At 33.7% G+C, this 24,902-nt stretch overlaps 1 protein-coding gene across 1 annotated transcript; it reads right to left on the bottom strand.

Moving 5' to 3' along the window:
* Positions 1-24,439, bottom strand: LOC145265257 (S-crystallin SL20-1-like). Its single transcript, XM_080121040.1, has 7 exons — positions 24,270-24,439; positions 12,185-12,366; positions 7,766-7,861; positions 4,614-4,729; positions 3,494-3,547; positions 2,042-2,149; positions 1-165 (listed from the first exon to the last, which is right to left on the bottom strand). Exons 1-7 carry the CDS (start codon positions 24,437-24,439, stop codon positions 1-3), a joined length of 891 nt encoding a protein of 296 aa, XP_079977166.1.
* Between the last annotated feature and the right edge of the window lie 463 nt (positions 24,440-24,902).

Raw genomic sequence — 24,902 nt, 5'->3', positions numbered from 1 at the left:
CTACCACATGGTGTTGCAACGGCTCTTCAGGTAACTGCAAATCTTAGGATGGCTGGAGAATCGATTGTACAGGCCCATCATCCTTGGGTAGTTGCTGAACATGTTAGGGTAGTCTCTGTACATATTTTCCATACAACAATAGAACATCATGTCACACCACATCATCTGAAAGAAAAGGAACAGATAAAACTATTAAGGAAATTTCATATAAACACCATTTTTATTACAAACAACCTTTAATAAGGTTGGATCATCTAGATGTAATCTAATGCGATCAATAAGAATCGTTAGGAATGGTAATCTATCTACATACCTAGAAAGGTTAGTTTTTTCTCTCTCTCAGATTGATATTAAAAACCTACTTTTTTCTATTGGAATTTATTTGCTTACAGACGAGAGCAAAATGTGACGCGAGGTCGATTCTAATCTGGGGTAAACTAGCTCACCACAAATTAGCTCTCTGGAAGTAGGCAGACATAAAAAAATTACCTCAGTAAAGAGGGTAATCGCTCCATTGACCAAGGACAAATAAAGTTTAGTGCATAATGACAACAGATACTACACTGCGATCTGAGCCCGAAGGCCAGATACGTTTTCTATTTGCATTTATTTGCTTCCTCACGAAGGAGAAATGTGACACAAGGTCGTTTTTAATGTGGGGGAAACCAGCTCTTCAAAAAGGGGCACTCTGGAAGTAGGCAAAAATAAAACTTTCCTTAGTATAGAGGCCCCTCCATGACGAAGGGCAAATTAACTTAAGTGGAGCATGAGAACATATACTACATCTATCTAATTAATTCATGTTCTGCTACAAACCAGTCAGAAGCCCGAAAGCCGGATACGTTTTTTATTTCCAAAATTATTAAACAATTTTCGTAATATACTGTCAACGATATTCTAATGACTACATGAACATTAACTAATTTGCATTTCCTATTCAAAATAACGAACATTCGTCAGTGAATTATTCATTTTTTGTATTGGATTATTGTCTTTAGTTTACTATTCCGCTGAATTCCATTTATGCATAGTTTCTACGTTCTAGTACACACACATACATACATATATATACATCTGTGTATATATATGTGTGTATATATCTGTGTGTGTATGTATATATATATATACTTATATATACATATATATATATGCGTTTTATTTTTTATTACCGTATCTTTCTGTTAAGTTACAGTATTGTTTCGGCTACACGGCCGTTGTTTTGGAGACGGCCAAAAAAAAAACGGCCGTGTAGCCGAAACAATAATGTAACTTAACAGAAAGATACGGCAATATAAAATAAAACGCATATTTGCTCTACAACAGTGTTGAGCACTTTCTTCAGTTATTATTAATTACCATCTCCACTATATATATATATATATATATATATATATATATATATATATATAAGAGATTTTGGTAGTGTGTATGAAAAGTCTCTATCAAACTCCTCTCTGAATAGTGTGTCTCCAAAGTTGAAGTATGCTCGGTCTTTCGGCTTGTCTGATAATAAAACTTTTCAATGTGCGTGTTATGTTAGGCTTATTAAAGCGTTAACTTTAGTCCAACTCGCCTGTTCCTTTATTTCATATGATTTTTTCGATTATTGATTATCGATACTTAGCGAAGACATTCTAATATAAAACCTATTTAAGAACACCGCTAGGCACATAAAGTATATCTGTATGAATTTTAAATAAATTGGCCCAGCCGTTTAGGAGTCTATTAGGAAATAACTCTTACACACGCAGACAAAGTTTTTTTTTATATAATAGTATATATTTATATAGATATATATATATATATATATTTCTCTTCATCTGTGAGCCAGAATTTTGTAAACGTGTTAAATACATTGCGACATTTGTGTCATATCAGAATTATCAGAGATCTTTTATATACGTTTATAAATTGAAAATATTGAACTATTAATAAATAATAAATTAACAACAAAGTGGATATAAAGACCAAAACTCGAGACCGACCTTTATTGTCTATTGTCACATCTAATAACTGTAACCCATATAATGTATTAACTTACCTGGTCACCCATGAACCACTGGCTGCCATTGTTTCGCATGCACAGGCACCTCTCCATGAAAGGCATGATCCTGTTAAAGGTGTTCATGTATCTCCAGTACATGTAGTTCTGCAATGAAAATGAAAATGTTATTTAAAGTAAATTTATTCGTTGCATTGGGAGTTCAGGTGAATAAAGTTGTTGCATATCGTATCAGGTGTACAAGAAATTTAATAACACGAACTTAACATAGGCGCACGCTGGCTAAACAATAAAAACACACCGTGGGCCCAGTTGACATGTATCATTGATATAGAAATTACAACTCTACTAAAATATTTCAAGACTAAGTAAAAGCCTCTCCGTTGTTAAATACTGTCTCTAAGAGTGTGGCTACGTTGACAGCAGAGGCGAAATCCCATAGTTGACGTTTACATATTGATGCGTGGGAATCTTAGATTAGTGTAACTAGCCTAATCGCAACCCAAATGCCTGTCTTTATCCAGACTCCAGAAATCACAAGAGGTTGCTCTCAAAATAAAATCATTGATGATGACCTGTGTGACTACACTTAGGGAGTAAAAATAATAGTAATAATAAAATGATGTTGCAATATTTTTTTTAATTATAATGAGGTATAATCCCGCACAGTCGGGAGTTTCTATTTATAAACGATGCTGCTAGGAACTGACGAATCGCATTAATTCATGTTCTGCCACCAACCAATCAGAAACCAGAATTGCTCCATAAAAATGAAATCTTTTCTGTAGCAACTTCTCATATGTTTTCTTCGTTTCAATACGGGAAGAATATTTGCTATGTGGCTTCCAACTCAAGAGCTATCTACAGAGAACCAGTTCCCTCCAGGACATGTATAGAACATCTAACCATCGGAAACTGTTCTAAAACTAAGCATAGCTTACAACTCTAGAAATGATATACCTGAAAAAATTATGCATGGTTGCCTTACACTCATATTGGCTGTTTCAAAGAAAATTGAGTTAATATTTTTTCTATATTCTTAAATTATAAAAAAGCTCATAAATTTGTTAAGTAATGAATATTATATTTGAACCCCGACCGAATAGCCATCTTCGTAAGAACATCAATGAGTTATCCCTTAAAAACTATTTGACTTTGTACTTCAAAACTCACCGGCGTTTTAAAAAGAAGATAATTCTCACAATATTAATTCTTATGATTTTAATATTACAATATGTATATTTGGAATGCAGCTACTAAATATATTATTTTCCGCAAAATAATGAGGTTATATAAAATCTGGTCGCATCATAAAATGATTAAAGAAATTCATGTACAGATCATCGTAAATTATAATTATTAAACGTGCCATAATCTTTTTGTGTTTTAAAATTTAATCTGTGTATAAATATTTTTAACAGTTCCAAAAAATTATCAAGAAATGATTCGAAAATTTTTAAAACATAAAGAAAAATAAAGATTTAAACTCACATCGTAGTTGCTGCAGTTGCCTTCTCCGCCAAAACCGTAGTCGTTCATGTTGTACTAGAGAATGATAAAAAAATGGTAAAAATGGCAGGCATATATATATATATATATATATTTGTTTTTTTTTCAATGGCAGGCATATATATATATATATATATATATATTTGTTTTTTTTTCAAACAGTAATCTACGTACATACATGTATCAAGGTATCATCCTCTCTTCAGCCTACAACCATGTGTATCACAGTCACATTTAGACTATTGTTATAATCTCCTTTAAATTATATATATATATCAGATGAATTCTTCAGATTAAAAAACATAAAGCAGTGCGAAATATTCAAATGGTTATGTTGCCTAGTATATTAGTTAGCTAGCACATATTAACGATGTGTTCGTTTAGATTTTTGCAAAAATAATAGTTGCGTTCAACGATTTATTTATATAAATTTAGGTTAAACTCATCAAAATGATTATAGAATGATACTAAATCCGTATCTTCAGAATCCTAATTCTATCTTTGATGAAATCGAGTATATAATTTGGATTCCAGCAAATACCATGAATTTTCGGTTTAATGTGTCATAATAAAAATTTTACATGGCAAATTTTATTTAATTTATGTGTAATATTTATAGATAAATTTAATTGGAAATCGATCTTTCAAATTTCACATTTAAGATTTAAGCTATATTAGTTCTGCTAAAGCACTAAAACTGGTTCCAAGATTTAAATATTTGAAATAATGTGAAATTAAAAAAAAACAGAGTAATCTAATATCTTATATGATTGAAATACATTAAAGTAAACATACCCCACATTATGATTACTTATGTCTATGAGCTGTGTGCAAAATTGTATATTATCAGTTAACTAGTTCAGAAGAAAATATTGTACTTGCAGATGCATAGACATATAATTATGCAAAACTTATATATATACATCTATATATATATATGTATATATATATGGATGAACTTATATATATGCATATATATATACATATATATGTATATATATATATATATATATATATATATGTATGGATATCTATAAGTTTTGCACATACACACATATGTAGGTTCAGAGTTAATATTAACACGATAAAATAATCGACTTACTCTGAAGCGTCCATTCTTCCAGTGATAGTACCTCATGTAATCGTGCATGATTTCATAGAAGCAATCGCTGATGTAGTCACATCTGAACATGTCCATGGGGCTCTTGGGGTAGAAATCTACAAAACAATATTAAGTATGTGTTTATTCGTCGAATAAAATAGTGTTTGCTCCCTTTATTATAATATATTACGGATAATCATCGGTGATCAAACATATACGGCTATTCATGTTTAGAAATCTTTCTATATCACATGGAATCCAAATGATACATCATATGATTTGTATAGTAATAAGCCAAGGTAATTTCATGTTCGTGTGTACGTTATCACCTTTCACACATGTTTTTATTTTAAAAAGAGATCGGATGATTGCCGAATATGCACGAATTATGCATTTTTAAATAAACATCGCTCCAGAGAAAATAGGAAGCCACTTAAAATAAAAAATAAATATAAAATAAATAAATAAAAATACTACTTCAAAGTGAGAAACTTGCCAAAAGGTGGGGTTTTTTTTAGGTATTACTCAAGTATATTTTAAAGGTAAATGTACATGTTAACGCAGCATTTTTTCTCTTACGCATCCCCCTCGCTGTTCTCTTATATCCCAATTTCTTAAACGTCACTCGCAAAAATTCAGAAAGCGATCACGTTTTTGTTTAAACGGTTAATTAAAAAAAATAAGTAAATAAATAAGTCTTTTGGGACGCTGATATTAAAGCTAAAAGTCTTTTCATATCAGTTTGCACTCTGGAGACGAATGCGTGTTCGAGATAAGTGTATTTTAATTTTTATGTTTAATTTCTAATATTAATAACTACATTCTATTTCAGAACTTAATTTATATTTTTATCTCCTGATTGTTTTATTTAATGATAGTGTTTTCTCGTCATAAATGTTTATTATATCTACCAAGTTGATCTTAAGGATAGCATACTCAACCATTTTATATTTCTCTCAGACCACCCCCTCGATTTCTGTTTTTTTTTTTCATTTTAAGTTGAATTTACTTATAACGGCACTAGTTAAATTTCAGAAGACCCCGCCCTCGCTGTTCTCTTATATCCCAATTTCTTAAACGTCACTCGCAAAAATTTAGAAAGCGATCACGTTTTTGTTTAAACGGTTATATATATATATATATATATATATATATATATATATATATATATATATATGTGTGTGTGTGTGTGTGTGTGTGTGTGGATGTGTGTTATATATGTATTTATATTTGTATATATATTTATATATATGTCTTTATATGTATGTATATATTTATATATGTGTACATATATGTGTATATATATATATGTATATATATATATATGTGTGTGTGTGTATATATATATTATATTAATCTATCCCAAATTTTCTCAAATTTACACTATTAACGATTATTATGATATTGTCCCATTGACTACTGTACACTTTTAACCCTTATCCTCGGGTGGTTTCTGGGCCGTGGTGAGTGTTGGCGCTTATGTAAAAAAAAAGCACTGACTAGAAAGTAAGATATATTGGAAAAAAACTCGGACTTAAAACATATATTGCGATTACATCAGCAAGATATTGACAGACGTGAATACGGTTTGCGGAAGCTGGAAAGGATCAAAAACAGAATTATGATTGGTTGTTGGTTGGTTGTTTTTATTTTACGGCATATCAACCCTTTTAAGGTTATTTAATGCCGAATCCAAAGATTCAGAAGAACATTTTTTTTTAATAGAATATATTTGTTGTTTTCAAGTCGGTTTCTATTTAACCCATAGTTGGGGCCCTAACAGATACTACCACTCCGGACAAGATGGATCTGGGATCAATGGCAATTAAAGAGTGGCTCAACACTCCCCCAAAGCCCGCAACCACTGTATATACTTTATCCAGGACCACAGAATTATTAGACAAAAATTACGATTTTATTTAACGAAATATGATTTAAATGTAAATGTATATGAAAATATCCAATAAATTATTGTATAAAATTATATCTTTGGAATATTTGCGCTAGGCGCCCATAGAATGGACGCTTATTTAAGCACAATATTATACAACAGATGAACAACAAAAGTAGAGCATTTTTACGGGTCTCGCTTGAAATTATTTGTCTGCGACATTAAGGATTATATTTTTCTAAAAAAAAATGTTTTGTCTCATGGATATTTTATATGAATTAAATATGTGGGTGAAAAGAAGTTTATGTGAGCTTAAAGTTCTCTGCCCCAAACAAAATAATAAAGATGGAATAAAACAAAATGACACCTTCTCCTCGTTTAAAACGCACCACATTTATTTTTCAACAAAAATGACAAGATGAACAAGCAAAGGTCAGATCGGTAAGAGTTCTTGAGAATCATTATGATTAAAATGATCAAGGTAAGTGAAAAAATCATTTGATGAGTTATTAAGATTAAAAGGTCATGCTAGATGAAAGTCCTTCGTTGAGATAATAAGGTTACAATGTGAAAGTCTTTTGTGAAAATAATGTCCTTATTTAAGGGTGAGTGCTTTAACTGGCGAAGTTCGCCTTATTCAACAGTCCCATGAGGAGAGCGGTCCTTTGTTATTAATTCTTATAGAAAATATATGGGTGCGTGTGTTCATAAGTGTGATTATAGTTTCAACAGATTTTAAAACAACGATGAGAAGAAAACGTGAGGCATGTTCTTGTGTCACGTTAGAGTGAGAAGAAAGGAAGAAAGAAAGGAAAAAGAGTGGAAGAAGAATAGTTTGTTGCGTTTAAATACTTTTTGAACCAGTTCCAGCACAAGATTGTTGGTATTTGTTTTTTTGGAAAAGTGTTAAAAGGGCAATCCTCTTAATTTTCTCATTGGTCGCTTGTGTCACGTGGTATTGTTTTGAACTATGTCCGCCAGAAATATGTCCATTTTACTTTTGTTGTTGTGATAAAAGCGTGTGGGCGTATTATGTCGTTGGTGGAAGAACTTTTTTGTGAAAATGCGCGTGGAAATTAAAATTAATAAACGTTCGTATATTTGCGCCAGCGTGTGTGTGAGAGTGAGTGAGTGAGTGACAGTACAACTATTATATGACGCAATGTTCTAGTATAAATTATTTTTCCTTTTTTTTAAATAAAATAGGTCCATTAAAGCAAATTAAATAATCTATTAAAATATATAGATAACATGTACTTACTGTATTCACGGGCCAAATACCTGCAAATGGCCATGGTCTCAGGCATCCTCATGCCACCGTCCATCTCAAGACAAGGGAGGTAATTGCAGGGGAAATCTGTAAAAGAAAACAATATTCAAATATATTCGGTCATGAGATGCTAACTTGTTATTTATCTGGAAAAAAAAAGTTTCTAATATGCTACATTTTATTAAAACAAAAAAAGTAAAATCGTCCAGTTAATAATTGTGGGTGTCTAATTTATAGTTTACTAACAGGAGGTTCCCGGGGTTGCCCGGTAGTTGATATGCTTAAATATGATATTTTAATTGATGCAAATTTCGTATTTATCACTATCCAGTTAATACACTGCTAATTATTTCACATTATTTTATAGCCAGTATATAGTCATGATTTAAAAAAAAAAAATTATGACTATTTTACTATTAGCTAAAATCGAAACCGAAATTATAATTTATAACGCTCCACCCTGAGACGTTATGGAAATAGTCATTGTCAGCTCGATAAGTAATAAATAAAATAAAATAAGATTAAAAAGTTAAATCGACGTAAGCTTGCCAATGTTTTAAAAATTTCTTCCAATTTTAACACATATTTTGACCAGTTAAAACCCCCCAAAAACTGTTCACAAAACTGAAATAATTTTAGCTGCCCCACGGTGCCCCACGCTGCCCTGTCTTGGAGGAGATACGGTTCGAAAAATTGAAAAAGAAAGAGAAATAGACAGACAAACATAAAGTTTGTAAATTGACCAGTGTGAGTTAGATAGCGAGATAATTTTTTTTTTTGGGGGGGGGGGTACTGAGTATAAGTGCCGACCTACTGATCGGCGTAGCTTAAAGCCTAAGTAGATAAAAACACGTCACTTCCGGCCTAATGCTAGATGGCATTCTTTCATGCTGAACCCTGAATCAATCGAAATGATCAACCAGAACCAGAACCAGAACCCACACCATGAGTTACGTACAGTGTAGCTAAGTAATATATGTTTCCCTGTCTCTCTCTCTCTCTCTCTCTTATCACACATAAGAATTCAATTTGTCCTTTGTCTTTATTTTAAATAATTCCGGTTTAGAAATCTCTCTCTCTCTCTCTCTCTCTCTCAATATATATATATATATATATATATATATATATATATATATATATATAGTATATGTATGTGTATATATACACACGCATATATATACATATATATACGTATATAAGTGCATATATATGTATATATACATATCTCTCTATATATATATGTATATATACACATACATACGTACACACAAATATATATAGAGAGAGCGAGAGAAAGAGAGAGCAAGAGAGAGAGAAAGAGGGAGAGAGAGAGAGAGAGGAGAGAATGATAATATGTTCGCCCTATAATAGACGACATGATTTTCATTCTGTTTGAAAAGAACATGGGTTTTCTTTTACATGAGTTTCTCAATTATAACGATGAGAAAGGAAGTAAAATATATGCAAACCAGTAATCGTATACTTACTGATAAATAACCTTTTATTTATTGGCGTTTCTTACACACGCAAACCAAATATATATGCATTTATATATATATATATATATATATTAATTTTATTTATACAAACATTAATGGCTACATATGTGCATACATGTTTCTGTAATCACCCACGTTGGGGGATTACGTCTTCAGGCCAAGAATTACCGTCGAAAGTCTTGGCCTGAAGACGTAATCCCCCAACGTGCGTGATTACAGAAACATGTATGCACATATGTAGCCATTAATGTTTGTATAAATAAAATTAATATACCTGCTCTGTTCACTCATTGAGCACTATTTTGGTAGACACATGTTGTTTCATTGGATGTACTTCTAGGAAACTAAACTCTACTGGCTATATATATATATATATATATATATATATATATATATATATATATATATATATATTCCATATTTTTATATTTTTATAATTTTTATATTTTATGACTAAAATTCGTGAAATTTGTTGGGTTTTTTTCATCTAATGCAGTAACCAGTAAATGCATAGACATGCTAATATCTAGCATCCCCATCTGATTATTTTTCTAACAGGTTTGCTCTGATGAGGATAATTAGTATTCTTTGAAATCCCGCAGATTTAGGATTAAAAAAAAAATTTTTTTACACAGTGATCACCACTTATCAAGGCCCGGAAGCCACTCAGGGATAAGGGTTATTGCAAGTACATTACGTTAGTGTGGAGATTTGATGAAGTGTTTAATTAAGGGGGCGGTTCATTAGGAATTTGTTAACATTGGACTTGAACACATCCAAGTTGTAGTCCGGAGGGAAGCAGGCAGACGGAACAGAGTTCCACAGGTGTGCAGTTCTAAGAAATAAGGATTACCTAACACACCAGTTTTGGAGTATTCTACCGAAGAATAAAAACTTCTATATTACAGTTTAGTTCTCACTATATATATATATATATATATATATATATATATATATATATATATATATGACAGAGTGAGAGAGAAAGAGAGAGGCAGTGAGAAAGGGGGAGACATTTGACGTTGGTAGGCAGAGCGATACAGACAAACAAAATAAGGCGGTCTAAGTTTGCCATATTGTTATAAAAAAAAATTAAACTATTAGTCGAGATGACCCAAAATCAAAAATACATCTTCAAACGATTCTTGACGGAGAATTCGTTACTCTTGTCTCTATATTTACGCCGGTTATAAGAAACGTGAATATTTGTCATTTTGGAGTGGTTTTAAGTTAGTTGACTATCAAAATATTGAAAGAGTTCTTATGGTTAGAGTGACTTCAACTTTCGGCGACGTCTTGCGCCTCTATATTCATATTGTACCTATTTACTATGCCTCCCCACGGGACAGAGTTAGACACCAAGGTCGTTTTTTAACGTGGAGAAAAGATACAAAAATAAAAAATGGTCTCAGTCGTGAAGGACTGATCCTCCACCGAAAGAGAACAAGAAATGGAAGTGCAGCATCTGAAGAACAGATACTACACTTTGTTTATTTATTTGCTTCCCCACTGAGCAAATTAGGCAGGAGGCCGTTTTTTAATGTGGAGATAGGGGGAGGGGGAGGGAAATGGGGATCCAGCTCCCGAGAGGAGGGAAGTGGGAGCCGGATTAGAAACTGTTGGTATGAAGGGTTGCCCCTTCAGTGACCAAGGTCAGATATGTGGGGTTTTGTATTTATTTGCTTCCCCACTGAGCAAATTAGGCACAAGGCCGTTTTTTAATGTGGAGACTGAGGGAAGGGGGGAGGGAAAGGGGGTACCAGCTCCCGAGAGGTGGGAAATGGGTTGCTGGATTAAGACCTGTTGGTATGAAGAGTTGCCCCTTCAGTGACCAAGTTTAGATACGTGGGGGTAACCCCACATATGGTCTTTGCTAGTCATAGCTGGCCTTTGCTAGTCATAGCTTTGCAGCATCTGCCGGAACAGATGGTATTTATTTGCTCCCCCACCGAGCAAATTAGGCACAAGGCCGATTTTTAATGTGAGGAGTGAAGGGGAAATGGGGACCAACTCCCAGGGGAGTAGGGGATCTGGATAGTGACAATTGGTATGAAGAGTTGCCCCTACATTGACCAAGGTCTTATATGTGGGGTCGCCCCCACATATGGTCTTTCCTTGCAGTATCTGCCGGAACAGATGGTATTTATTTGCTTCCCCACCGAGCAAATTAGGCACAAGGCCGATTTTTAATGTGAGGAGTGAAGGGGAAATGGGGACCAACTCCCCGGGGAGTAGGGGAGCTGGATAGTGACAATTGGTATGAAGGGTTGCCCCTACATTGACCAAGGTCTTATATGTGGGGTCGCCCCCACATATGGTCTTTCCTTTCAGTATCTGCCGGAACAGATGGTATTTATTTGCTCCCCCACCGAGCAAATTAGGCACAAGGCCAATTTTTAATGTAAGGAGTGAAGGGAGGGGAAAGGGAAAAAGGGGACCAGCTCCCGAGAGGTGGGAAATGGGAGCTAGTTAAAGGTCAGGTATGTGGGGTTGCCCCCACATCTGGTCTTTGCTTGCAGTATCTGTCGGAACAGATGGTATTTATTTGCTCCCTCACCGAGCAAATTAGACACAAGGCCGATTTTTAATGTGCGGAGTGAAGGGGAAATGGGGACCAACTCCCCGGGGAGTAGGGGAGTTGGATAGTGACAATTGGTATGAAGGGTTGCCCCTACATTGACCAAGGTCTTATATGTGGGGGCAACCCCACATATGGTCTTTGCTTGCAGTATCTGCCGGAACAGATGCTACACTGTGATCTTGACCAAAAGGCCAAGTATTATTGTAACTCATCTCTCTAATGACTAAACTAATGATTAATCCTGTTTTTTTTCCTACGACATTGTATGCTTTAACTTAAATAGTTCTATAACTTTCTCCAAAGAAATTAGAAAATATTAATGCCCCTTACCATTCCTGCAACGATCCCAATCGGAGAATTCGTATCTCTTGTCCATGTATTTGACGCCGGCCATATGGAACATCATACGCATGCACTCGGCACGGCCGCGGCCATTGAAGTAATGGAGGGTGTAGTTAGGCATGGCTGGATTTGTTGTTGAACTTCTTCGAGCAACTGCAAGTTCGTCTTTGCTGACAGCGACACGAAATCTTCTGTATTTATACTCTCCAGTTAAATTAAGTTGTTAGTGCCAATTCAAGATTACCTGGCAGACATTTCAAGGTTCTCTATACAATTCTATTTAGTTAACAATGTCAGTTGCACTTTAAGTTTTCAGTTTACAGCTTGAAGTAGATTTTTTGTCTAAGTGTTTTTCGTTCAGCATTAATTAACCTGACACTGTTAAATAGTTACAAACTATCTATTCTATTTTTCGTTATTAGTTCACACAAGTTAACACGTTTGTTTTCTGTTATTACTCGGTGTAAATAACAAAAGACATTGATAATCAAGTAACCTTCTGTTTCTATGGAAGAACTGGCAGGCCACCCGGCGTTGCCCGGTCGTAAGACACGATTTAATATCAAGTTTTACTTCAAGAAGATTACGTATTTATTATTATACTAGCGGGGGTACCCGGCATTGCCCGAGTGTTTGTTTCCGGGACGGGGGGGGGGGTTAAAAAATGTTATGGTAGGTAAGTAGGAAGGATCAAACCCGGAGTAATGAGTAAAAGTAGGAAAATACGGTGTGAAAAAAAACCAAAAAAAACTACTGCAACGTTAACAGTTCGGCCACCAAGAAAAGTCCATTCCAGTTGTTTAGGAAAAAAAAAAAAAAAAAAAAAAACGACTACGGTAGGTCGGCGCGAACGTGAAAATATAATGTGAATTGTCCAGCACGCTAACCACTACGCCACAGAGCACTGCAGCTTAGTGATTTTAAATAACTTCACATGAAAGAACTACGAAGCCAAACCGGTGTTCTCTTCTCAACTGTTCCTTGTGAACGATCCCCAAACGGTGTTAAATGGTGGCAGGGGGAGGAGGAATTTATTAGAGAGAAAATATTTTACCACTTCCATTGATCTTAACCGATTTTGGCCGTGACTTCTCAGCAGAAAAAGTATAGAAATCTAAGATTATCGAGGAATTTGAGAAATAATAAGCCTATAACACACCTCAGATATTGTTCTATCGTGTGTGCATATTATATTTGCATGAAATATCTTGATTTTTAATCCTATTAATGTCAAAATCCGACGGGAAAAAATGAGTTCATTTTATTTATATATATATATATATATATATATATATATATATATATATATATATATATAATAATATATATATATATATATATATATATAGAAGAAAGAATAGAAGAATAGAAGAAGAAGATAGATAGAATAGAAGAAGAATATATAGATAGATAGAATAGAAGAAGAAAGAAAGATAGAAGAAAAGATAGAAGAAGAAGAAGAAGAGAAGAAGATAATATATTATTATACAGTGGCAATTCTCTAGCGATTGTTTTATTGCACCTCATATATAGTAATCAGATTAAAACTTATATTTATTATATGCATATATATAACATGAGGGGCATCAGCAAGAATCGAATTCAAAACATACATATCTCCACCCTCATATCTTTTTTATAACATTTTCATCCCAAACAAGTCGCATTGTGATTTTGATGTAGGGAGCTATTATCAGGGACATAAGTTACTCGAGTACTATGTAGGGAGTTGGGCAGCAAGATGTCGATACAAGTTACACTTGAATTTTTCAATTTCAGTACAGTTGGGGAAGCAGGGACCCGAAAGGGAATTTCAAAGTCTAGTAGTTCTGGGGAAGTAACTACTGGAGTACAAAGCTCTCTTATATATAGGGATATTTACTGTGTAGAGGTTGGGATTTAGCTTCTTGTCGGGTTTGTCGGGGGTATTTATGTCAACGGGGTACAAGTGCTTGCAGTTCGTCGGACCATTCACCATTAAAATATTTATAAAACAGACAGAGGGATGTAGATTTTCGTTGATGGGATAGAGGCTGAAGCTTACATGACAGTTCCGGACCTATCAGGTTGGCGACTCTCTTTTTTCCTCTGTATGTATATAATATATATATACAAGTATATGAAATGTGTGTATATATATATATATATATAGAGAGAGAGAGAGAGAGACAGAGAGAGACAGAGAGAGACAGACAGAGAGAGAGAGAAAGGAGAGAGAGAGTAAGAGGAAGAGCAAGAGTAAAAAGAGAGACAGAACGAAAGAGAGGTTTTGATGGAATAATTGACATTCTCGATTCCGATACAATTACCGATTCTGAACTAAATTACTGATTGCAAGACATTTTATCATTCTGATTCCGATTCTTTATAAAACTCTAACTCTTTTACTATAAAGTTTTTATTTTACTGTAAAAATACATGAAGATATTTTCTCAAGCGTAAAAATACACTTTTGACGGTGATCTACGATTTTTTTGTTTTACTGGTTGTTTAAAACCAATAAATATTTATTATTTTATCCCGATTACTAACGATAAAAAAATAGTTTTAAATAAAATCATATAAAAACACAATTATAAGAATCGTTTTTGGCATAAAAATATAGGCACATATTCCTCCGACGACCATACTGATTCCGATACCCGGAAAAGTTCTGATATTCCGATCTCGATTCCGATTAATCCTTTCAACATTAATATATATATATATATATATATATATATATATATATATATATATATGTAAAAGTACCCGTCGTTGACTAGGTTCAAAAACAGACTACAGAAAATGGATTCTGATTTATGAAAGTGTGATAGGTTATGAAAAGGAAGAGTTGTAAAGAGATAGCTTCGAATTCGGGGGTATTAAAACCAAAGCCAAATATGATGAATTAAAAATAAAATAGATAAACCCCATCATTTATTATACCATACCTCTTCACACTGAAACACTTATCACAATATTCTGTAGATCTATATTAAAAAACCTTGTTAAACTTTGTGACATATTTCCATTTTATGGAGTTCAGGCGTGAACGAACACCCCATAATCTTATTATACCATATTTCTTCAAACTGAAACAATTATCAAAGTATACTTTCGTAGATAGATATGAAAAGTCTTTATTAAAGTTTGTGCCTATTTCCATTCTATGGAGACCAGACGCGAACGCAGACCCCACAATTTGATTATACCATCCCTATTTCAGTTAAAACGTACTTATCAAAGTATTCCGATGTACATCTATATCAAACACACTTGTAAACTTTAAAAAAAAATGTTTGTATTCATACTTTGTGGACCAGGCAGGTAAGCAGATCCAACAATTTTAATGAATCATCATTATGCCAGATCAAACATACTCATTCCGGTGTCTCCATACAGCTTCTATAATTATATGTGATCAGTTTTCTATAATAGTCAACCATATAGGAGCCTATTCGTGACCAGACACACACACACACAGACGTTCAGCTTTAGATATATAAGTGCTTTTTACCTAAATGCGAGTTGGGAATAATTTTCCCTTTTAACCAATTTGGTACCCCCACATGGGAAGCGGTGTGTATATATATATATATATATATATATATATATATATATATATATATATATATATATATATATATAATTTTTAACATATAATTATCCACTGGCACGTGTTTCGTCGTCTACGACTCATCAGACTGACTGAATCTAGCGAACTCGAATCTCGCTAGTTTCAGTCACTCTGATGAGTCGTATATATATATATATATATATATATATATATATATATATATATAGTCTTTGAAGTATTTAACCTTTAAAACTATACAAAAAATATGTTTTATCATTCGTTAGAAAACCATTTAGTCAGTAAGTCATTTAATCACCTGCAATCATTGCATCAACTCGCTCTCGAATTTACTATAGTACTAATAATTTCTTTTTTAAGGGATCATCAGTTGTTTACCATGAAACACTCTTTCGGGGATTTAAAAACAAAACAGTATATTACATCATGGCTCCCCAGCAGTGTTGATCAAACACCACCACCCTTAATCTTAGGAAGAAGACATGTTACAAATATTTGATCCAATTTCCTATTCTTAATTGCAACTACTAACCTTTTCATACTATAAAAATGGATTTCTTACCTGTGCGATTCATCAATTTCCACATTTAAAATGGATACATTTTTTAATTTTTTAATTTATCAGTCTTTTATTTATAAGATTAGGATTAATCCATTTAACTACTTATCACCCCCACTATGATTAGTATTTAGTATATTTACATTATTATTTATTTAAAAATTAGATATATAAAGGTTAAAAATATTTTTACTTATATACATTTTATTATTATTATTATTATTATTATTATTATTATTATTATTATTATTATTTTTATTAATATAAATTTATTATATGTAATTATAAATACATTTTATACATTGCTAATATAGTTTTGGATTTCCGTAATTAATATAGTCTGGTTAATCTTAAACGATTCAAAAGCACCAGGATAACGAACAAATGCTTTATTTAACTGTTTAAATATTTTATTTTTATCTCCACCTTGTTTTATCATCCTTATTACTAAGCTAGAATCTGGTGGTATAAAATCTGTTAATTTTAAAGTAACGCGAGCTATTCTCAAAAACTCTGACATAATGGTTCCATAAAACATAAAAACAGGGCAGGTGCTATCTTTATAGGGCATACGTACTATTTTAAGGGGAAAACGTTTCTTTTATATACAGGGTATCCGTAACGTTACTATATATTCTTACAAAAAATATTTATTTGTAACAAAAGAAATAAAAAGAAATAACACCTTTATGTTTATAAAAATCTCAGAAAATACACGTGTTACATCCGAAAAGACTGTAACAATCAAGGCAAACAATTTCTATGACAAATATTCCTGTGCATTTTCTGTTTTCCAATATCGCTTCAAAAAAAATGTGCGCTCTTCCAAAATTAGCTTGCGTGGAATGCTTGATAAAAGAAGCCTGTAAAAAATAAATATTAAGTATTATTACAAATATAATACAATAAAACAATAAGACTGTATAGTTACGGACACCGTGTGTATATATATATATATATATATATATATATATATATATATATATATATATATATATATATATGTATATATATATATAAAACATAAACAGATGGGACAATACACAGAATATTACGACCAGTAATATTTTGTAAATTCTTATAATCACAGGTGTCCATACAAGCTGATTGTTGGATAAATCTATCCGGAAGTGTATGTGTGTGTGTGTGTGTGTGTGTGTGTGTATATATATATATATATATATATATTTATTTTTGGTGTCTTTTCAATTCAATAGAACTCCTCCTAAATTTGCTGATGAGGAGACCGTGCTTACCAAAAAAACTATGTATAATTATTCTACGTGACTTCATGTATACCACAAATAAAAAGCACGGATTTCCGAAACGATCGTACAGATAATTGACTTTGTTGTTGTTCCTTCTTATGAAACTGATTTTTAATTTAATTAAATTTTGATTGTTAAAGTTAAAAAATTTTAAAACTTTTAAATTATAAATCACATTACTTAATATATATATATGTATATATATATATACACACACACTTCCGGATGGATTTATCCCCACTATATATATATATATATATATATATATATATATATATATATATATATATATATATATATGCATATATATATATATATATATATTTAATAATTTATTAAATATATATGGCGATTAAGCCACACTGAATATTCGGCGTTTCATCCAATCTAGGATTCCTCAGGCTTATGCGCGAATTTTGTGGTTGTTTATCGTTTTTATCTGTGTGTATATATATATATATATATATATATATATATATATATATATTTTATATGTATATATATATTTATATATATATATATACTTGCTGTACCCGGCCACGCGTTGCTGTGGCTCTGTTTGTTAAAATGGAACACATGTGAAAGTAGAGAAAAGTTTGATTCTTTTTTTCAAGAGAATGTACACATTATTTATTTTTTTAACAGATGTTAATAAAATAAACAGAAAAATACTTCCATCATTTATTATGCAAAAAAATAAATAAAATGTTGATTTAGTGTTTCAATATGCTTATAAATTACGATAAAACTTGCTGAGTATGTACTGTTTTACGGTTGTTGTAAAAATGGAACGGAAACTTAAATTTCGCTTCATTTTAATCTTTCTTAATTTTTTAATTGTGCCCCCCAAACGAATATAATCAAAACAGTAACATTCAACAATTGTACTTTATGTATATAAAATACAAATTGGGTGTTTGTATTACTGTACACATAGATTCGAAAAAGTTGTCAAAAAACAAATATATAACAAATAAATGTTATCAAAGGAAAGATAAGTTACTTTTCTGCCAAACTGGATATATTTTTTGTGTTTTTATTCAATTTAACATATTTATTCAGCTCGAAAAACATACAGTGTTTACCGATGTATTCGAAAATTCAAGATGGCGTCTCACACCCTCTTTAACACCGTAAGTATGGAAAAAGGTGTTATAAATAAAAAACTATACAAAATACTATTAAAAACCCGCCGAATATATGTCAACCTATGTCACGGTAACATATATTGAGCGAGTTTTTAACAGTATTTTATCCGTTTTTTTTTTTATGTATAACATCTTTTCCCACACTTACCGTGTTAAAGAGAGAATCAGACGCCATCTTGAATGTTCCAATACATCGGTAAACACTGTATGGTTTTCGAGCTGCATAAACATGTTACATTGAATAAAAACACGAAAAATATATCCAGTTTGGTAGAAAAGTAACTTATCTTGCCTTTGATAACATTTATTTGTTATATATTTCTTTTTTGACAACTTTTTCGAATCTATGTGTACAGTAATACAAACCCCACAAAATATTTATTAAAAAAAAAATTAAAAAAAAAAAAAGTTAATAGCGAAAGGGAAATAATTCCATTTTTAAACGAAAAAGTCAGTTTACCTAACTTACTGTATTAATGTTTTTTTTTTAAGCAAGAAAAAAAAAAGGTAAATATCCAGATACGCTACTACAGAACACCGACCACTCTAATTTGTTTTTTTATAGGTAATAAATGATAACGAATCTGATAGTCAAACTTGGGGCAAATTTACCGTTTGCATGGTATTTACCCCTGAACCCACGAACTTCTTTCCACCATTTTGCAGCATCCGTTTATGCTACGCGCATGCACGCTGTAGCATAAACGACGGCTTCACCAAGCAAACTATATTGGGGGGAGGGGATTTTTTTTTCCAGGACATAGAATTTTCTAATTTTCAAAATTACATTATAGCGCTTTTTGGGTGGAAAATTTAAAATTAGCTGAAAAAGAAATAAAATAAGAAAAGGAAAGCACACCAAGTTGGAGTAGGGAGGTAATTTATCTGGGTCTTTTTTTTTTACCTGGAACATCGAATTTTCAAATTTTCCGTAAGTAACGCACCGACATTTACCAATTAGAACACCATTTAACATTTTCCGAAGATTTAACTTTGTACATTGGGGGCGCGAGCGGGGGGAGGGGGGAGCGCGCGCCCGAACATCACATCCCCCCCAAAAACAAATTAGAGTGGTCGGTGTTCTGTAGTAGCGTATCTGGATATTTACCAAAAAAAAATATTTAGGTTTGGCTATAAATTCCTAAACTCATTTCACCTTAAATAATTTAGGTGACTGAAATAGGAATCTAATCGAATCTTTAATTTCCTGAATAGTATCCGATAATTCATTTTTCTTCGAGTTATATCGAATACATTAATACGGAGTTTAGGGGCTTTTTTCGTAATGTTACTGTAAAAATTATTTTTATTGTTACAAATTACGATGCTTTAAAAAAAGCAAAAATAAATTCTTGCGTTTTTTATTTACTACTGAAAACCATAACTTTAGTAAAGGTATTTTTTGTTTAAACAGAATAACACATTTTCACCAAGAGTTAAGTAAAAATAATTAGTTCATTATATTCTGCGATCATTATTTAAAAAAATACTGCAATTTTCATTAAAATTCGTTAATTTCCTGATTTTTGGTGAATTTTTAAGTAAAGGGAGGAATCAAAATGTGTATACACTTTGAGCGTCGGCATTCATTTTTCGACCACGTGTGGTTAATTTAAATTAAAGTTCAATCACATGGTTACATTATCAATAAACCTATTGAAAATTTACCATATTGTAAACACATTCTGTTTACATTAAGCCTGTGGTGTTTTTTTAGTGATGCAATGTTGTCAACTGAGATTAAAAAAAAACCCGCGAGATCAGGAGAAAGAAATGTCCAGAAAATCGCTAGCCAGTTTGGCAGAAAAGTAACTTATCTTGCCTTTGATAACATTTATTTGATATATATCTGTTTTTTGACAACTTTTTCGAATCTATGTGTACAGTAATACAAACCCGTGTACAGTAATCGGGAAGATTGGAATGCCCCCCCACCTAAAATGTACTTGGAAAAATCGATTTTATAGTGAGATTTAAGAATGGTTAGTCGAAAAAAAGGTGAAAAACAAAACAAATAATCAATAAATAATTGTTTCCAAAGGCAATAAATGCTACTTTTTTTTACTTACATGAATGAGTTTATTTGATGTTTTAAAGTATTTTCAAGCAATCTAATGCGGGTGTATCTGGGTGCCAAATACCTCCAGATTTTCTAGAATTTCCCGCTAGATTGTAAACGAAATCTCCAGATCTAGCAGGAAAACCGCTAAATTGTAACACTGGTCACGTGACAGGAAGGGGTAATAAATAATTGTCCCTAAATAATAAAAAAAAATCGCCTCTCGGTAAAAAGAAATCCACCTATTTATCATAGAAAAATTAAGTATAATGTTATAATTAAAAAGGAATATATAAAAACACACATGGATATAGTAAACATATTATACCAAAACGTGGAAGCCATCCGTCCAGTGGTTTTTTAGACAATTAACTCCGAACGAACCAACATTTACATGTATATATATATATATATATATATATATATATATATATATATATATATACATGAATTCACGTACTATCTTTTTTTTAAAGATGGAATCGTCCGATTGGCAAATACAAGATTCAAGCAAGCAGGCAAACCTGGTATTAATGGCTATTATCGATAGTCCGTCCCACCGAAAATAATTTCTATAGTTAAACATTTAGTGATTTAAAAAGGATCGTAATCAGAATCGCTAATTTCTTTGGAATGTGAAAAGCCTTGGATTGTATCATCACTCGAATATACTGAATTTATCATTTATGATTTTCATAGAATCCTGAAGACCCGGAGACATGAACCATGAATTTAGCATTTAATTATTTATTTTTATGTTCTTAATTATTAATTGAGTTTTTACTTTGAAAATTTTGACTATTTAAAAAATATATAATATACATAAATATATGTTTTAATGCGCCCAAAATATAGGGGAAGACAACACCGATTTCAAACCATCGCTATCTCCAGGTTAGCCTCAAAACGGGTGAAACTTAGGGAGTCATCCTTAAGTTTAGTCTGGAGTCTGAGTCCTGAAGACAGTTCGTTGCTGGATATAGCTTCGTTCTTGCAGTGTTTGCAACATCGTCAGTTGCATAACTGCATGGAACCCAGTCTTTCACTCGGCTAACACTGACGACGTGGAGAGGAGGAACCTGCGTCATGGGTTTGCCCCCCCCTCTAATACTTTGGCCAAGCACTGTGTCCTGGAGAGGAAACTCCATTCCCTCTGAAAGGTTCTGGCAAAGCAGAGGAAATGACGCAATTACTGTGGGTAATTGCTCAAACTGGCATAGAGCAGATGTTTAATGGCTCATTTCTTTTAGTCAGAGAAAATATCGTAGTTCAATTGGGTAGGTACTGCCCGTTTCATCCAGACAGCCTCGAGTAAGTTAGTTGCTATACCGTCATTAGCCATTTGTCTTTTTGCGTGTGTAAGGTTTTGGACTTGAAAAAGTGAAACAGGTGGTCTGTAAATCCTTAATACCTATGAATAAGAATAACTCAATTCATAAGCCTGTTTTAAAACTCGCTCCATGGAATGTGAGGACGATGCCAACAAGTGTAACCACTTATGTGCAAACAGCAGATGACGCTCGCAAGACAGTCGTCATAAACAATGAACAACTGAGTCTTTGAGTGGCCATTACTACATTGCAGGGGTCTCGCCTTATGGAGATGGGTTCAAATCAAGGGAAAGATTACATCTTCATTTGTCATATCAAAGTGGCGGATGAATCACAGTTCACGCCATTCGCTTCGCTGTAAGGTATAAACTGCTCGGTATGACCGAGCTTGGTAAAGAAAGAAACAGAGAGGATCCAATCATCCCGCATCAACACGACCGAAAGCTTGGTTACATTTCTTATCGTATACACTCCAGCCCTCCGATCCAATCCAATCCCGTGGATTAGATGATTAGATGCAGTTGCAGCCCGCCTTAAACCAGACGCTGCTCTCTGATAACCTGGCGATACTTGGTTACTTCACGGCACGATTAAGAGCAGACATCATCTCTTGGCACATTAGTTTTGGGGTCTTTGTCACTGAGAGCGTGGGTGCAAATGGTCGGTAGCTCCTTGAACTCTTTACTGTTGACAGCCTATGTATCGCAAACAGCTTTTTCCAAACGAAATCTACTGGCCACACCGCCGTTCAAAGTGCTGAAACCAACTGAACTCGATTCTCACGCAGCTTTTTCAGCTAAGGGACATTATTTTCTTCAACCAGCGCTGATTTTGATACCGGCCACGCTTTGGTGTGTAGCAAGATTTGGACGAAACAAAACGGTACATCGAATCGGACTACCAGGTAAACGAAAAATTGACAGGTCTGAAATCCAAAATTATTACATGATGTAGTTGCTTACCAAGGGACTTAGTGAGACCGTAGAGGCAACTCCACACAGAGAAATGTAGAGCAGAGGTGGGAACAGATCCGCAACGTGATTCACACTACATCTTTCTCAATCTTCATCCCAAAGCATAGCACGACCCATGGTTTGGTTTGACACTGGAATTCACTGCTGTAGGATAGGCGTACGGTCCTACTTAACTACGAGAAAAAAGCTAATAAACTCCACGATGCAAATGCAAATGCAAACACTCCGTACAGCCCACATCAAAATCCAGCGTGCTGCTGGGAGTTATGTCAACTGATACTTGACCAACATCTGTCAGGCCGCTGACACTAATAACATCAGGTGTGTCTACTAAGCCATCAAGAAGACACTTGGGCTGACATACAGCAAGCCATCTTCACTAAAGTCAACCAATGAGGAGTCCATGATTGACAGGAACAAGCAGATGGACAGATGGATGGAGCACTAATCTAACTTCCACAGCAGAGAGAGAGAGAGAGTGCCATCTCAGACGCCAGACGAGAGTTCATCAAATAATTTCACGATATGAAGGGGGCTGGATGACGAACTCGCCAAGCTCATTGATAGAATACCAAGTGAAAAAGCACCAGGATTGGAGAGCATCAAAGCAGAAGTACTCAGAAAAGATACAGACACGCTCCTTCAACACTGCTCTGAAATACTCTGCACGGAGAAAGGCGAAGTTTTACAAGATATGAAAGACTAAAACATCATTGCTTTCTGCAAAAACAAAAGCGGCCAGGGTGATTGCAACAATTACATGGGAATCCCTCTGTTGAGCATCGTAGCAAAAGCCTTCGTCCTTGTGATTCTGAAAATACTCCAAATCTGGCAGGGAGTGTACTTAGTCACATATCGTTTCAGGACTAAATGTTGTTTAGTCGAGGTGATATTCTCTCTCCTACAGTTACAGGAGAAATGTAGGTATCAAAAGCTGTCCCTACACATGGCATTTATCGACCTCACCAAAGGCATCAGCCGCGTGGGTAGAGATGGTCTTTTCAAGAAACTGGGCAGGATTAGATGCCTAGAGAGTATTTTCACATTATATAAAGGGCATTGTTAAGTTCGATGGAGCAACATCATCGGGGTTTTTTTATGTGACAAGTGGTGTGAAACCGGACTATGTGGTCGCCCAGGTATTCGTTGACATTTACTTTGCCGTCATGCGCAGCAAACCTTTGGTGACTCCACAAAGGAAGTCTACCTCCACACACGTTAAGATGATAAAATCTACAAACAGAGGACAAAAGCCAAGATCGGCAGTGTCTTCCTTCATGGCCTCAGGTTTGCGGTTGGCATTGGATGCCAACAACAGTGAGGACATTATGCGTCTCATGGGCCGCTTCTTCCAGGGATGTGATTGCTTTCAACAGATCATCAGTTTGAAGAACACTAATATCATGAGCCAGGACACTGATCTTCAATCGTCATAAACATCAAAATACATCGATCGTCATAAAGCTATAAAAGTGTTCACGTACTTAGGGTCAACTGTAACAATCTTAATATGGGGCAAGAGCTCAACCAACGCATAGGCCAATCAAACTTCACATTCACCAAACGTGTCCCTAGAGTGTTGGAGAATAGAAAAATAATAAGCAAGGCAAAAATGACGGTGAAGAAGGCTTGCGTTCTCTGGCACGCTGATGTGTTGCAGCTAGTCTTGGACGCTATATGCATATCAGGAATGGTTCTTCCACACTTTTGACATGCACAACCTAGAAAGGATCCTGGTCGGATCTCATTGCAAATACCGAACTCTAGAAGCGTTTTAATGTGATCAGTAT

Source organism: Euprymna scolopes, chromosome 40 (genome assembly GCF_053919585.1).
Source record: "Euprymna scolopes isolate OS-2025 chromosome 40, ASM5391958v1, whole genome shotgun sequence".
In the NCBI taxonomy this organism is placed as follows: Eukaryota; Metazoa; Mollusca; class Cephalopoda; order Sepiida; family Sepiolidae; genus Euprymna; species Euprymna scolopes.
This window is presented reverse-complemented; position numbering and strand designations above follow the sequence as displayed.